The sequence below is a fragment of the Panthera onca genome, chromosome A1 (assembly GCF_046562875.1).
Source record: "Panthera onca isolate mPanOnc1 chromosome A1, mPanOnc1 haplotype 2, whole genome shotgun sequence".
Classification (NCBI taxonomy): Eukaryota; Metazoa; Chordata; class Mammalia; order Carnivora; family Felidae; genus Panthera; species Panthera onca.
In genome coordinates, this window is record NC_138339.1 from 107,862,913 (window position 1) to 107,877,793 (window position 14,881).

General features: G+C 36.0%; 1 protein-coding gene across 3 annotated transcripts in view; it reads right to left on the reverse strand.

Annotated features, from left to right (window-relative positions):
* RNF180 (ring finger protein 180) overlaps positions 1 to 14,881 on the reverse strand; it is a 204,405-nt gene that overhangs the window by 169,632 nt on the left and 19,892 nt on the right. For 2 of the 3 annotated variants that reach the window (XM_060635687.3, XM_060635688.3), the window contains exon 2: positions 7,714 to 7,848. The exons of the other annotated variant lie outside the window; for it this stretch is intronic. In XM_060635687.3, the coding sequence (XP_060491670.2) occupies positions 7,714 to 7,848 (135 nt within the window). The remainder of the gene's footprint in view (positions 1 to 7,713; positions 7,849 to 14,881) is intronic. 3 annotated transcript variants of the gene reach the window in all.

Here is a 14,881-nt window from a genome sequence, read left to right on the forward strand (position 1 = left end):
TACGTGAGGGAAGAATGAAAAGTTAACAGCTAATTTCACTTAATGCTGTCAGAAAAATGTTGACAAAGTATTTCATAAATGAAATAATTAGTTTCAAGCAGCAGGGGGAGCTAAGGCATTGTTAATTTGTGCTTTAAGGGTAGGGAATGTTTCTTGTTGCTGTATATACAGAGAACTTCATTTAATTTTAAAATTATAAATTTTATGTGTTATCTTTTTATCATTTAATGATCTTTACGATGCTAATCAAGCAGAACAGGTTAAATGTAAAAAGTTGACACAGACAATTTAATATTCCAAGATGTTTTGAAAAATGTTCAACATTTGGCATTTCCAATGTTAGCAGTAATATTCCCTCAGCTAATTTACCAAAAGTGAGCCAACTATACACTTAACTATTACTGCTATAAACACAAGGAAAAGACAGAGTAACAAACATGTCACTTACATTAACATTATTAACGGAATATTTAAAGTGTCACAAAAGTAAAAGAACCAAATTCTATCACACTGCCCTTTGTTTCTTATTTGGACTCTGAGAAGATACTTCAGGGTGAAAAAAACATTTTTTTTTAACTCAAAAGGTCGGAATGAATGAAAAAAAATATTAAAAGACTCACTTAAGGGCAGTCTCCCCACATCTGTTGTTGCCTAACTTTCTAAAAATTCACTCTTCACACAATAGCCAAAATGATCTTTTTAAAATTCAGTGGTCATATCACTTCTTTTCAGTAACTTTCCAGCTCTTACAATAAAAATCAAAGTCCTTAATTTGGCTTACAAGACCATAAATGATCTAACTGGTAACTTTTTTTCTTGCCTCAAATCTTGCCAAAACTTCCTCTTGCTCTCTCAACTCCAATCATGGAAATCTTCTAGTTTCATGGATACGCCACATCCTCTCCAACATAGGTCTTTGAACATGCTGGTCTCAAAGTTTAGAATGTTCTACCTTCCTGTTACAAGCAGTTTCAATTCTGTCTACATACTGTTCTTATGGTTCCCAATACTTTTTCTTCTTGCCACTTACATGGCCAATAGATATTTATGATTGACCACTATCCTGAAAGCTTCACAAGGACACGGCCTCTCTCTCTTCTTGTTTGAATTTCCAGTGTCTATTACATGAACTATTTGTTGTGTCTTACTCAGTTTGAGTTGCCACAACAAAATACCATACAGCTCATGTGGCCTAAACAGAAGACATTTATTCCTCACACTTCTGGCGGCTAGAAATCTGAGATCAAACTGGCAGGCAGCATGCTCAGATAGGAGTAAGAACTCTCTTCTCAGCTTGTAGATGACTGCCTTCTAACTGTGGCCTCACATGGTGGACATAAAGAGACATCCGTCTCCTCTTCTTATAAGGCCACAGTCTTTTCAGGCCAGGGCCCCATCCTTAAGATCTCATTTAAATCCTAATTATCTCCTGAAGACGTATCTCCAGATAGTCACACTGGGTAATAAGACTTCAAAATGAACTTGTACAGAGGACTCCATGAAGTCTGTAGCATGTGGAAACTGAGTATGAAATATCTGCTGCCACTAAGGGAACATAAAAATATTTAAAATGTAATAAACAATATAAATATGATTTATTTCAATATGATAGCCATTGAAGAAAAGATATCCTAAGATTAATAAAGTCAGAGGGAAAATGAGCAAAATATGTAGCCAAAAAAAGGTGGAAGAGTTGTGTAATCCAATAATCAATTCAACACTCAGTGATTACATTATTGCCACCTTGGTGCTGGCAATGGTGTTTTAAAGCTGAAACACTTCACAGAATGTAACTCAAAAAGAGTCAGACTTTTTCAGTTATAATGCTTTTAAGTGTTGGATTATTCCTCAGTCCCCATTTTCCTCAACTCACTAGAAGCTGGTACTTGTCGCTACAACTCTCTCAACTATAATGAACACTGACCAATGATCTCCTCTTTGCTAAAGCCAATGTACACTGTTAATTGTCATGCAGGGTCTCTACATATGACCAGTTTGTCTGCCACCTCTACACAAACCTTGGGGGCACCTTTTACAGACCAGCACCCTCTGGAATTGTGCAGTGTACAACCTGTACTTTGAAGCCAGTGTCTGTTCTTCAATATCTCCCCACAATACCCAGTGCTATTAGCCAATCTCTCTTCCTAGAAAACATCCATCCTTTGAATTCTGTTAACACTATATCCTGATTTTCAGTCCTACCTTTCTTGCTACTCTTTTTTTCTACTCTGTGACCTTCATTTTTTCCATCCATCCTTTAAATACCCTTAGACCCTCTTCTTTCTTACTCCATTCACACTCAGCATGGTGAGCTCACCTACTGTCATAGCTGCACTCTCCACTTGTATGCTAATGACTCCCAAATCCACATTTTTATGCAGATGTTCTCAATCCCACATCCTCAGAATCAGTAGCCTCTTAGACATCTCTATTGGAATGTTCTATAGACCATATAAACTCAACATGTCCAAACTGTATCATCAAAGCTGACTAAAAAACTAAAACTGAGGACACCATCCCTAGCCACTGGCAAAGACTTCACAAATGGAGGGCATTTCTGTCATTTTATTTTTATGTTTTTAGGGTTTTTGTTATTTTGCTTTCGGTTCTTACTTATATTTCATGTGCTGCAGCCCTAAAGGGTAGGGCAGGAGCCCCTTTTCCCCATGTGGGCATTGCAGACTGCCTCGAAATTCCACTCTAAATTCCCTGGTGCATGCCTTCCTACGTGCTGGTGGCTGGAAACTGAAGTTCAAATGTCCCAGATTCCCTTACAGCTCAAGTTCCACATATACAGCTAGCTTCCACCAAGCTGACATACCCACTCACTATTAGGAAAGCTACATGATGACTGCATTTGTGCTTTGTTTTGAAGGTATTTGACTATTCTGCAGCACAAGTTACTGTGATCCCAGTATCCAGTTTTTAGTTTGTGGGGGCTGAGAGGCAGAGCGTAACCTCCATTTCCTGGCATTGGACAGGGCTAAAGAAGTGTGGTTCTCAAGCCAAAAGCTATGGACTTTAGGTTCTGTCTCCCTAGGTTCTTAATCTTCTAGGTTGTTCTGAAGGCCATTTCACATCTGTGTGGGGTGATGAAGACAGGAGACAGAATCTGAGGTTTGCTCAGGGTGAGGAGATTCTAAAGGGGAACGCCTACATAAAGTTGGGCTATAACCTCAGTTTAAGAGTGAACAAGCAATAAATCTGGTGCTCAGAGGAACACAGAAGAAAACTTGCTAATGTCAACGTGAAAGGAAAGGGAAAAAAAAATCTTCCCCTGAGGGCACAGAAGTATTTCTTAAACAAAAAGTACAAAACATAAAGGACATGATTAGTAAGTTCAACTACAGTATATTATGAATTTCTGTTCATGAAAAGATACCACAAGGAGTGAAATACAACTACAAACTGGCAAAAGATATTTAGAATAAAAAAACAGAGTATTCGTATTTAGAATACACATAGAACTTCCAAAAACCAAAGCAAAACCACCTAAAAACAGGCAGAAAAGAAGACATTTTACAGAAAAGACAAATGGCCTCAGAGATGACATGTTAAATGCTGGCAAGGATGTGAAGTGACAGCAATGCTAAACCACTGCTCATGGCACTGTCATCTGAAAAAAGTTTAGCGCCTTCCAGTGAGGTTGGAATATGCACGTACCCTAGGATGCTGTGACTTTATTCTTAGAAATACACTCCTGCAAATTGGCAAAAGATATTTACAACAGAAAATATCTGTGTCAAGACATGTAGAAGAAAGCTCATAACAGCACTGTTTTTAAAAACAAAACAAGATAAAACTCAAATTATCAAAGGTGGAATGAATTACACCAGAATACTGCATTACACAAAAGTGAAAATAAGTGGTAGTTATACAGAACGTGATAATTTAAGTAAAAGCAACAATTTCTGGAAGAATACCTACTTACAGTGTGATTTCATTTACAGAAATTAAAACAACACAATACTTCCAGAAATAAACACAATTTATTTTATACCCATGTTTTTAATTGTAGTGTAATAGGCAATAAAGATAATAGGTAACAAATTTAGCATTCTTTCAGCATAGCATCTGAGAAAATTATGTTCAGATTCCAGTATTTTATTTTATAATTTACTTTAATTAAAACAGATCTTTTATTCACCTTCAATATTTTTACGAAATGTTTCCATTTAAAAATGTAAAGTGTTTCTATAATTTAAAGAAAGACTGAAAAAGAAGTTAATACCAATATACCCACTACCCAGTTTAGTAAAGACAAACACGATTACCACTTTAGAAGCCCCATCAGGACCCCTGATTACATACTCCTCCTTTCTCCAGACTTAACAATGATACTGACTTATTCCTAAGCCTAGCTTTTATTTATTTATTTATTTATTTATTTATTTATTTATTTATTTATTTATTTATTTATTTATTTATTTATGGGACAGAGAGAGACAGAGCATGAACGGGTGAGGGGCAGAGAGAGAGGGAGACACAGAATCAGAAACAGGCTCCAGGCTCCGAGCCATCAGCCCAGAGCCTGACGCGGGGCTCGAACTCACGGACCGCGAGATCGTGACCTGGCTGAAGTCGGACGCTTAACCGACTGCGCCACCCAGGTGCCCAAGCCCAGCTTTTAATAGATGTTACATATGTAGGTGTTATTTTACATGCATATTAGATATTTTAATATATTTTATTTTACATAAACAATGAATATATATTTTTATAAATATGTATTGAATATAAATTATTTTATATAAATATATGACAGTTTCAATAGTTTTATGTGTGTGTATATGTATTTATATATACATATATGTGTGTGTGTGTGTACATATATATGTATACATATACATTTTATTTTAAATATAAAGCTACAGAGACGAACAACAGATCAGTAGTTGCCTGGGGCTGGGCATGGGTGCTGGCAAATAGGCCTGAGGAAACTTTCCAGGGTAATGGCAAGGTTTTAAAACTGTACTGTAGTTGGTGGTTGCCCAACACAAATATTTACTGAAAATCATTTAATCATATTCTTACAATGGGTGAACTTTATGGTTTACAAGCATGTGTGGGTGTAGTTTTTTTCTCCTTCTGGGAAGCCTTCCATGACTAGCCCAGGCAGCAGTTTGTTCACATCTCTCTGTTACTGTACTTATCAAATCAGTCTACACCACTTGACCTGTTTTGAACTAGAGTTTAAAGCTCCTAAAAAATAATAATAAAATGAAACAAAGCTCCTAGAGGACAAGAATATTTTTTGTATTCCGTACCAGTTTCTTCCACAACCCATCCCAATACATCCTAAAGTAGCACCTAGAATTTTCTCACTCATTAAATAACTGTTAAAGGAATTAATGACTGGGAGTTCTGCAGGTAAATGGAAGTAGCAGCCACTCTATTGACAAAGTGTAAGACTGCATGATACCCTGAGGGAGGAGCCAAAGCAGCAAAGTGAGTGTGGAGTTTAGAGTACTCCCTTTGGACCCTCAATGTCAGGTCCAAGTGTAGCTGCACTGCTTAGAAAAAGTACAAACTGGAGCAAATTATTTAATTGTCTGTGCCTCAGTTTCCTTATCTATGAAATGGAAATTATCTTCAAGACAATCTATTCTTATAAACTATAAACAATAAATAATACAAAACATTTATAACAATGCCTGACCAATAAACACAAAAAAGGTACTTGACATCAGTAATCAGTAAGGAAATGCAAAAATGCAAATTAAAATTATAATGATATACCAATATACATCTAGCAGAATGGCTAAAATTACAATCTGAAAATACCAAGTGTTGACAAAGATGTAGAACTGGAATTGTCATCATTGTTGTTGGAAATTAATATTCACCCTAGAAAACTAGTAGCAGTTTCTAAAAAAAAAAATATTAAAACATACCCACTCTAGTGATTCAGGAAGGAATACTGACCAATGAAGTTTGGGAAGATGCAGCCTGGAACATGAGTGAAGGGAGCTGTAACTAACTTTCCAGCAGAACCCTGGAAAACTCCCTAATTTAGATTCTGAATGATGAAAAAAAGCAGGAATGAGAAGGCCTAATTACTGCCTTTTAGGATTACAGTTGAGATCTGTAAGCCTGTAAAGTGAATTAATATTTGTAAAGCATTTGGAAACAATACCTGACATAGCATGTTATACTAGTGTTTGTTAAATAGATTTTAAAAAAAAATACCTCATCTGTGCCCCCCAGAATTCATTCCTACATATCAAACACAAGCACAGAAAGTTTTTTACAAAAATACTGACAGTTTTATTCATAACCCAAAACTAAAAATTCAAATGCCCATTCACAGAAAAAAATAATAAATTGTGGTATATTCATCAATAGCATATACTCAGTAAAAAACAATAACAACAAACTACAAACACAAAACACGAATGAATGTCTAAAACATTATGCCGAACAAAATAAGTCAGGTACAAAAGAATACATATTGTCTGATTCTATGTGAATGAATCAAGGTTAAGAACAAGCAAAACTATCTATGGTGATAAACATCAAAATAGTAATTGTACTGTGAGAAGGAGAGGAGAGAATTGGCTAGAAAAGGGCAAGAGAACTTTCTGGAATGATGGAAATGTAGACCTTGATCTGATTCATGGCAGGACTGAAAAAATTTATGAAGTTGCATACTTAACTTTTTTTACTCTAGGTAAATTATACCCAACAAAATACTCTTAGCATGACCAGTTTTTCTTTCCCAATTAAAATGCTTTGTCAGTTTTTAAAAAGTATCTGTTACGTAGTTAAGTATGTAAACCAAAATGATCTACTATTATCAGTTCCAGTTGGCTAATTTGTTAGACTTATGAGGAAATAATCATAATTACACATGGCTGAGGCAAAAAAAAAAAAAAAAAAGAAAGAAAGAAAAAAGAAAACAAACTAACAAAAACCAAAACCTGAGTATCTCTTGAAGAAGGAGAAGTGAATAATGACAGGTGATTACAGCCACTCTCTTTGTTGAAAGGAGAACTTCCTATAAAGTCTATAGATTATGATCTAGTTTGCACCTCTTTCATACTGCCTCTTTCATAATGCTCTTAGAGAAGTTTAGGGCTTTTAGTTTTGTTGCTTAAAAAGCCTTTATTTTTGCCAGGATGACCAGTTAAATGCTTTTAAATATTATTCAGGTTTTCCTACTGACTCTGAATTATACATGAACTTCCTAGGCCCATACTGAATATTAAACACATACACACACGCATACACACATACACACACACACACACGTGTGTGTATGCGTGTGTGTGTATGTGTGTACATATATATACACTATATACACAGTTATATATATATATAAAACTTATTTTATTTTATATACACACTATATATATACACACACAATAAAATAAGTTTTCCATTTCTCACTAGGATCTTGAATTTAATTTTGTGATGATGAGTAAGGTTCATTCATAGTGGGAATAAGAAAAACACTGACTATTATCTTCAACTTACATCTATGATACTGCACTTAAAATTTTAAGGGCATGTTAATGTCAGCAGCTAAAAATAAAATTAATTTTAACTGTGGAAGATGGGAAGCCTTCTGAATAGCACTTTGAAAATGTTTTCAGTGGTGAGGTAAAAGAACATAAAAGAAGTTAAGCCAGGTGTTAAGGGATAGGTGTGCACCTGTGGGCGTGCTCGCGGCATTTGTATACTAGGAAATAGTTTGAAGTTTGGAGTACTCACCGTAATCACTTGATTCTCAAGATATCTCATTAAACAACCAGAACTTGCTATACATTTTCTACATTTCCAACAACGAAGAATACTTATGTCTTCTTGATTGTGATTTTTAGTTATCAATTCTTCATTTCTTTTCATCTGTGGGAAAATGAATGCATCTTTTCAATGCTGAACTGTGTCAGAATAAACTTGAGTTTCTAAACCCTTACCACCACATCAGCTACATGTGGAGCAGAAGAAAAATAATTCTTATTTACTGAGGTACCTACTACCAGGTCTTGGGCTAGGGACACTCTATAAACTATGTTCTGGATAGAAAATTCAATTATGATGATGATGAATTTTGTTAGTGACTACCAGCTTATTTTATTTTTGCAGAACATTTTATGTCTTTTTCCATCTTTCTCTCACTAAAAGTCATCAAAAGCAACTGCTAAAGGGTCAATTAAATAAGTTACTGCAGTGGCCTTAGAAGAGCTATAACAAAGAACTACAAATATTCTTCTAAATAGGAAGTTTAAATAAACACAGCATTAAATTTTATTTCTTTTTATTTTTTTTTTAATTTTTTTTTTTTAACGTTTATTTATTTTTGAGACAGAGAGAGACAGAGCATGAATGGGGGAGGGTCAGAGAGAGGGAGACACAGAATCTGAAACAGGCTCCAGGCTCTGAGCTGTCAGCACAGAGCCCGACGCGGGGCTTGAACTCACGGACCGCAAGATCATGACCTGAGCCGAAGTCGGCGGCTTAACCGACTGAGACACCCAGGCGCCCCAAATTTTAAACATAATAGAATTTGAGTTGTAGTTAATTATATGATAATAGTAAGTACTTTCTTTAAATTGATGGCAAAAATTCTTTATCCTAAATGCAGTAATTTCTCTTAAATATTGTACTCAGTGGAACAGTTATTATACTGCATCTTGTGGTATATGTAGTCAAACAAAAAAACTTGGAGAATCATCCTACCAACTTTGTAGTCTTATTTTTATACCTGAGATTTTATGTAAATACTGTAAATTAGAGCAATTTGGCAGAACAATTTCACACTAATAATTCCAAAATATGTGCAGTATATTTAATAATGGGCCTCGTAACTATTCATTAGAAAGAAAGGAAATGTTATTTATTAAGGTATCCACAAGGGACTGACTAGTTCCCTGGCCACATTTCCTCATTTGTTAGCTCTTTCATTTTTCATTCATTCTTCAACATTTCCTGACAGCTAACCAAATGCCACACAAACTCTGGGGACAAGAAGTTGAGTAAAACTTATTTTCTGTCACAAATGTACTCACTGGGTAGAAAACTGATCAAAGTAATGAACAGTTTTCTACTATAGCTCATTATAATCACTTGGGAAACTTTAAAAAATGATGCCTAGGGCCCAGTCATAGAAATTTTGACTTATTAGGACATGGGGAGGGAGTTAGGAGTGGGTAAAGTTCCTCAAGGGATCCTACAGTCAGGGTGGTCCTATGGTCAGATCCTATGGTCAGGGTGAAGACAGACACGTATTATACAAACAATCAACTAAACTGCAAGACTTAAGAACTATAAAAGAGAGAATTCTGATACACTTTCACCAAACTTAAAGGATTTAAGGAACTGCCTGGGAGGGCACAGCACGACCCTCTTACAGCCAATCTAGCTCCTCCAACCTTCAGGTAGCTAGATCCAGTTCTGTCTCCACCAACAACCGCACAGACCATCTTAGTCCAGTTGACTACTCTAGGTCCTCAACAATCTTAATAATACGGTATTTGCAAATGTCTCATCTCCTCCTGCCTTTTTCGTTGTTGAAACCCTCTCCTTTACTTCTTTGGCACTCCTTTCTTCGCTCTAGATCCTTCTAAGTCCTTCTAAGTGTCTTAAATCCTCATCTCCCTTTTTAAATACCAGTGGTTCTCAGCCAGGAGTGGAGACAGCAGGGAGGGGTCCTATCAAAATCAGCGATGGAGAAACTCCCTATCTGTCTATGTTCCTCCTCTCCTTGAGATGCACATGCCTCCCTATTTTTCCATCTTTTTCTCCAAGTGTCAAGATTTTCCATGCTTTCTTGGGGTGCAAGTATGCAGTTAGAAAAAACCCTGTAGGTGAGTCTAATAAGTCTTTGTTGAGAATTACTGAAAATTACAGTGTGACAACTCTTCCATCAATGATTTATAAATCTATATATCTAATTTTTATCTTATTCCAAAGCTCTAGAGCAGTAACTTCAATTTCCAGATGTCAACTGCACATCTCTGTATGAATCTCTCTCACGGCCTTTGTAGTGACTGTTTGTTGTCTAGGTCTGCGCTACCCTATACGGTAGCCACTAATCGGGTGTATTACTGAGCACTTCAAATACGGCTAATTTCAACTGAGATGTGAAATACAAAGTACACACTGGATTTGGAATACTTCGAAGGAAAAAAAAGCTAATACCAATCATTAAATACCAATCGTTTTAGATTAATTTCATGTTTGTAACAATTCATTTCACTTGTTTCTTTTTACTTTGATTTGGCTACCAGAATTTTTAAATTGCATGTATGCCTTGTGTCATGCTCCAGTTAGATGACACTGGTCCAGACCTCCTCCTTGCAGGTGTTTGCATCATGTTCTCATCACAAGGAGCACCTGGGGGTGTTATTTAAATGTAGGTCACAGGGCCACATTCCCAGAGAATGTGGGTAGAAAACTGTTTCTATGGTAGGAATTGGTATATTTAAAAAGAACACTAGGTTATTGTTAGAGTGACCCAAAGGCCACAGTTTGAGAGACACCAACCCACAGAATGCAGTCAAAGCTCCCTATTGCGTCAAAAAAGGCCCTTTAGGTAGCACAAGGGATCTCTGTGGGGGAAGTGCTCTCAATCTGACTGCAATGGTGCTCACATGAATCTATACACGCAATAAAAGTGCACAGAACTAAATACACACAACAGAATGCATGTAACTGGTGAGATGTCAATTAAGTAAATGGTGTGAAGGATATTCAGGATCTCTCCGTGAATCTATAATTAACAATTCACACTTGAATCTACAACTATCACGGAGTAAAAAGTTAAAACAATGTTTACCACATACAGTAAAAAGTCCAAATTTTAAAACTTCATAGTATTTTCACCAATTCAATGTCTAACATATTTGTATAATCCTCTATAATGCCTTTTCTCTATATTTTTGCATACTTTTTGATTGCCTCTTCATATGACTAAGACTATTTTCTTCAAGGAGAATAGGAATATCATTTAGTTTTTCCTCTTCAAAACAAAAAACAAAGCCTTTTTACACCCTTTAAAATTGGACTCAAAGATGTTTGTCAAGCTTGGTATCCCCTCCATGAATACTCCACATCAACACTAATGCTTATCTTTGTGCAGTTCCCCAAAATTACTTTTTCTGCTTTCATACTTTGAAATTTGCTGTTCTCTCTTCTGTAATGTCATTTCTCTTACCGCTGACTTTACATTAAGAAATGCTTTTCACCCTTTAAGGCTGAGCTCAAAGCGTTCTTTTACAGAAGCGCCCCCAGGAAAATACAACCATTCCCTCTTCCATGTTCCCAATGTACTTCGCACAAACCTCTACAGCAGCACTAGTCACGCTGCATTACACTTATCTCTGTGTACGTGTGTCCTATCAACTTACTCCTAAAGAGCACAGTATTCTTTTCAACTCCATAGTCTTACAATCAAACATGGTACCTGGTACCAAAAAAGACACCCAACAAACATTTGCTGAAATCAGATGAACAAGACCTGGGAGACAGCTCAGCTTACAAATTGTCTTTTTCCAATACCAAGTGTTAAATATGTCTAGACAACTATTAGTGGGGCAGAGTGGACAGAAATCCTTTTGCCAGTGATGTGAGGAGCCCAAGAAATAAAGCTATGTTTACACGTACCTAAGCTTAAAAGGAGAAGCGGAAGCTACCCAACAGTGATGTATTTCTAAGAGAGCTGAGGTGGCTTCGGTCAAAGAATCTATGCTCAAGGAAACAGCCAAATACGGTAAATGAACTTACTACCAAAATGGTGATCTCTGAATAAATCTGAACACAGCATAGTTGTTGGCTGCTAACTCAAATTCATCCTCACCTCAGCACCCTGGATACTAGTAATGGTAACAGGAAGAGGGGAATGTAGAAGTAAACTACTGGAAACTGTTTTCTGAACTCTGTGATACACTCGAGTCTAAATTTGGGGCAGCACACACCTAACACCACATGGCTTTAACACTGTGAGGACTTGGAGGTAACGAATAGAGAGTACTATCGAAACAAAGAGAAAAGCAACAGAGACAGGTGATCTTGGGAAATGGTCCAACACAAAAATGAACTCATTCCTGAGTACATAGGGTCCATCTCATAATGCTCAGAAATACATGCAGTGACTGTGCAGAGGGGCTGGGTTCTGAGTCAACAGATGCGGATAACAATGTGTAGAATCCTGATATTAACTGTTCATAGAATTGCCATGCAACTTACAAGTGGGTAGGGCCTAAGGAATTCAGTTAGAGTAGTCTTTGGCTGCTTTTCTCACAAATCCTATTCCTCATCTCTTATTCCGGTTCTGATCAGATCAGATATATACATTTTTCTAACATGGAGTGCTCTCCTTGGACCCTAGTTCTTCCTACCTGTCACAGTCTTGGTCATGTTGACCTTGTCTCCTGTCCCACACTTGTCTCTTGGACCAAGCTAGCTCGTAATATCTACTTAATCTCCACATTGCCTGTTCATAGGTTTCCCTTTGCCGTACTTCATCATCCATCCCGATACTCTTGACGCTTTGTGGCATGTCCTCAATGCACTGGGGATTTGGGAAATAAAGGTTTCCTAAGTTATGCATATCTCTCAAATATCAACACATTTCATTACAGAATTTCAAAAAGGCCATATGTGTTAATATCACCATAAACATCAGCAAAAAAGTTATTTAATTATGGCACCGTAGTCAAGCTCACAGTGTTGGATAGAACTTTTCCAAAGCACTAATTTTTGTTTAAAGTTAAAATTCGATCACTTGCAACAAATACAAGATACTCGAGTGGGAACAACTACATTCTGTCAATCATTCAAGGAAACACAGTGTAGTAGGGAAAGATATACCGAGCAGCTCTCAACTAAAACATGTGAAAGGGCTTTTCCTCTGGACTGCCATCAGCTTTCAGTGTACTGCAGAAATGCTTTATGCAGTCTTTATTTTTTTACTCATGCAGAATATTTAAAGAGTATGGATTTCAGAGGAAAGATTTAATAAAATCAATAATATGTACTGCTTCAATCAACATTAACCGCATGTGAGGGCAGTGAAGAATAACATGAGTACTAGCACAGTTTGTTGCCAATGCCTTGATTCTACTAAGGGATCAGCAGTTATACTCACTACTGCTTTCGCATTATTAATGAACATGTTAACACATTTAAAAAAGGCAAATAAGGGGCACGTGGATGGCTCAGTCAGTTGAGCATCTGACTCTTGATTTTGGCTAGGGTTGTGGGATCCAACCTTGCGTTGGGCTCTGTGCTGAGCAGCATGGAGCCTGCTTAAAATTCTCTCTCTCCCTCTGGCCCTCTCCCCGACTCGCACACTCTAAAAAATTGTAAAATAAAAAGTCAAATGATATCTTAATATTACCAAGAAAACAGTTTGATGTGATTTTCTCAAAGGTCTTAGAGACATAAGGGACTGTGGACCACGTTCTGAGAATTGCTACTTTATGCAAAACAGTGATCCCCAAAACGTTGCCTATGAAAGTCTTATTTCTCACCATATCCTTTAAAATATTTAAGAAGGATTTATGAGTTCCTATGCAGAAACATATTTATAATTAATTAAGTTGAAATTTTCTCTAAAGCTAACAACTGAATTATAACCTCCATAAAGAAGTTTCATTCCTTCGTCTACCTTTGCAACTTTTTCATGGTAAAATATCAGCATTTTGCACAGGACTAATTCCACACTCCTGGGTCTCTAAGGTTTGCTCACCTTCTTTGTTACTCATGAATTTAAACTGGACATGTATCAATTTTGAAAATTAACCTAAAATTAGAAAACATGAATAAACCACAACTTTAAAAATTAAAATATAACTCAAAAACCGATATAAAAAAGGGAGGGAGGTCCAGACAAAAATGATCTAGTTGGAAAATTATCCAAAACTTTCAGAAATGGGTAATCTTTGTAACTTACATAACTTTATAACTATGTAACATATAAAAGGAAGACTAGCTTCAAAAAAATAATATAACCTTGACATACCAAGGATACATAAGGATATCCTTACATCTGTAAGGATACATAAACCAGACAAGGAGAGTATAGAAAAATATATACCAATTTATTTATGAACATAAATGCTAAAACCCTAAATATTAGCCAACAGAATCCATCAATTAAAAGAAAAAAAAAAAACCAACATTTTGACCATACAGGATTATTTTCAGAAATTCAAAGAAGGTACAAAATGGAGAAAAAAAATCTATCCAATATATTCAACAAACTAAAGGATTTAAGAAAAAAAACACATGACCATTTTAAAAGATGCAAAATAAAAACTTCTGGTGAAATTCAATATTTAGTCATAATTAAAACATGAAAATTCTCTGCATCATAGAAGAAAATTTCCTCAACCTGGCAAAACGAAGAGTTTACTGAAATCTTTAGCAGTTTAATACTTGATCATGAAACTTTAAAAGCACTCCCTGAAAATCAGGGAAAAAAGATAATACTCATATTCGCCACACTATTCAACTTTGTAGCAGAACTACTAGCAAACACAAAAGGAAAGTAAATTAAAGGTTCGAGGATTGAAAGGAATAAGTTAAAAGGAAACTAAATTCCTGTTATAACACATGGCATCATTTTTCTTCTTTGGGGCTGAAGATGTTTCCACCTTCTTAGAACTATATAAATCACACTGGTTAGCAGGTTTGTTCCTTGATAACTGAGGAGAAAACACGTATAAACAATACTTCTGTCGTGCACACACATGCACGTTTCTTTGTTCCATTACCACATTGTTCATTCTCTTGATTTTCATCTCAACTGCACCACTTTCATTTACTTGGTACTATATTTAAATTTTTCATGTATTCATATATATATGCAGTCTAAATGTTTAAATTCAACTTTTAGATTTATATTCAATACTTCCAGTATTACTAATGAGCAGAA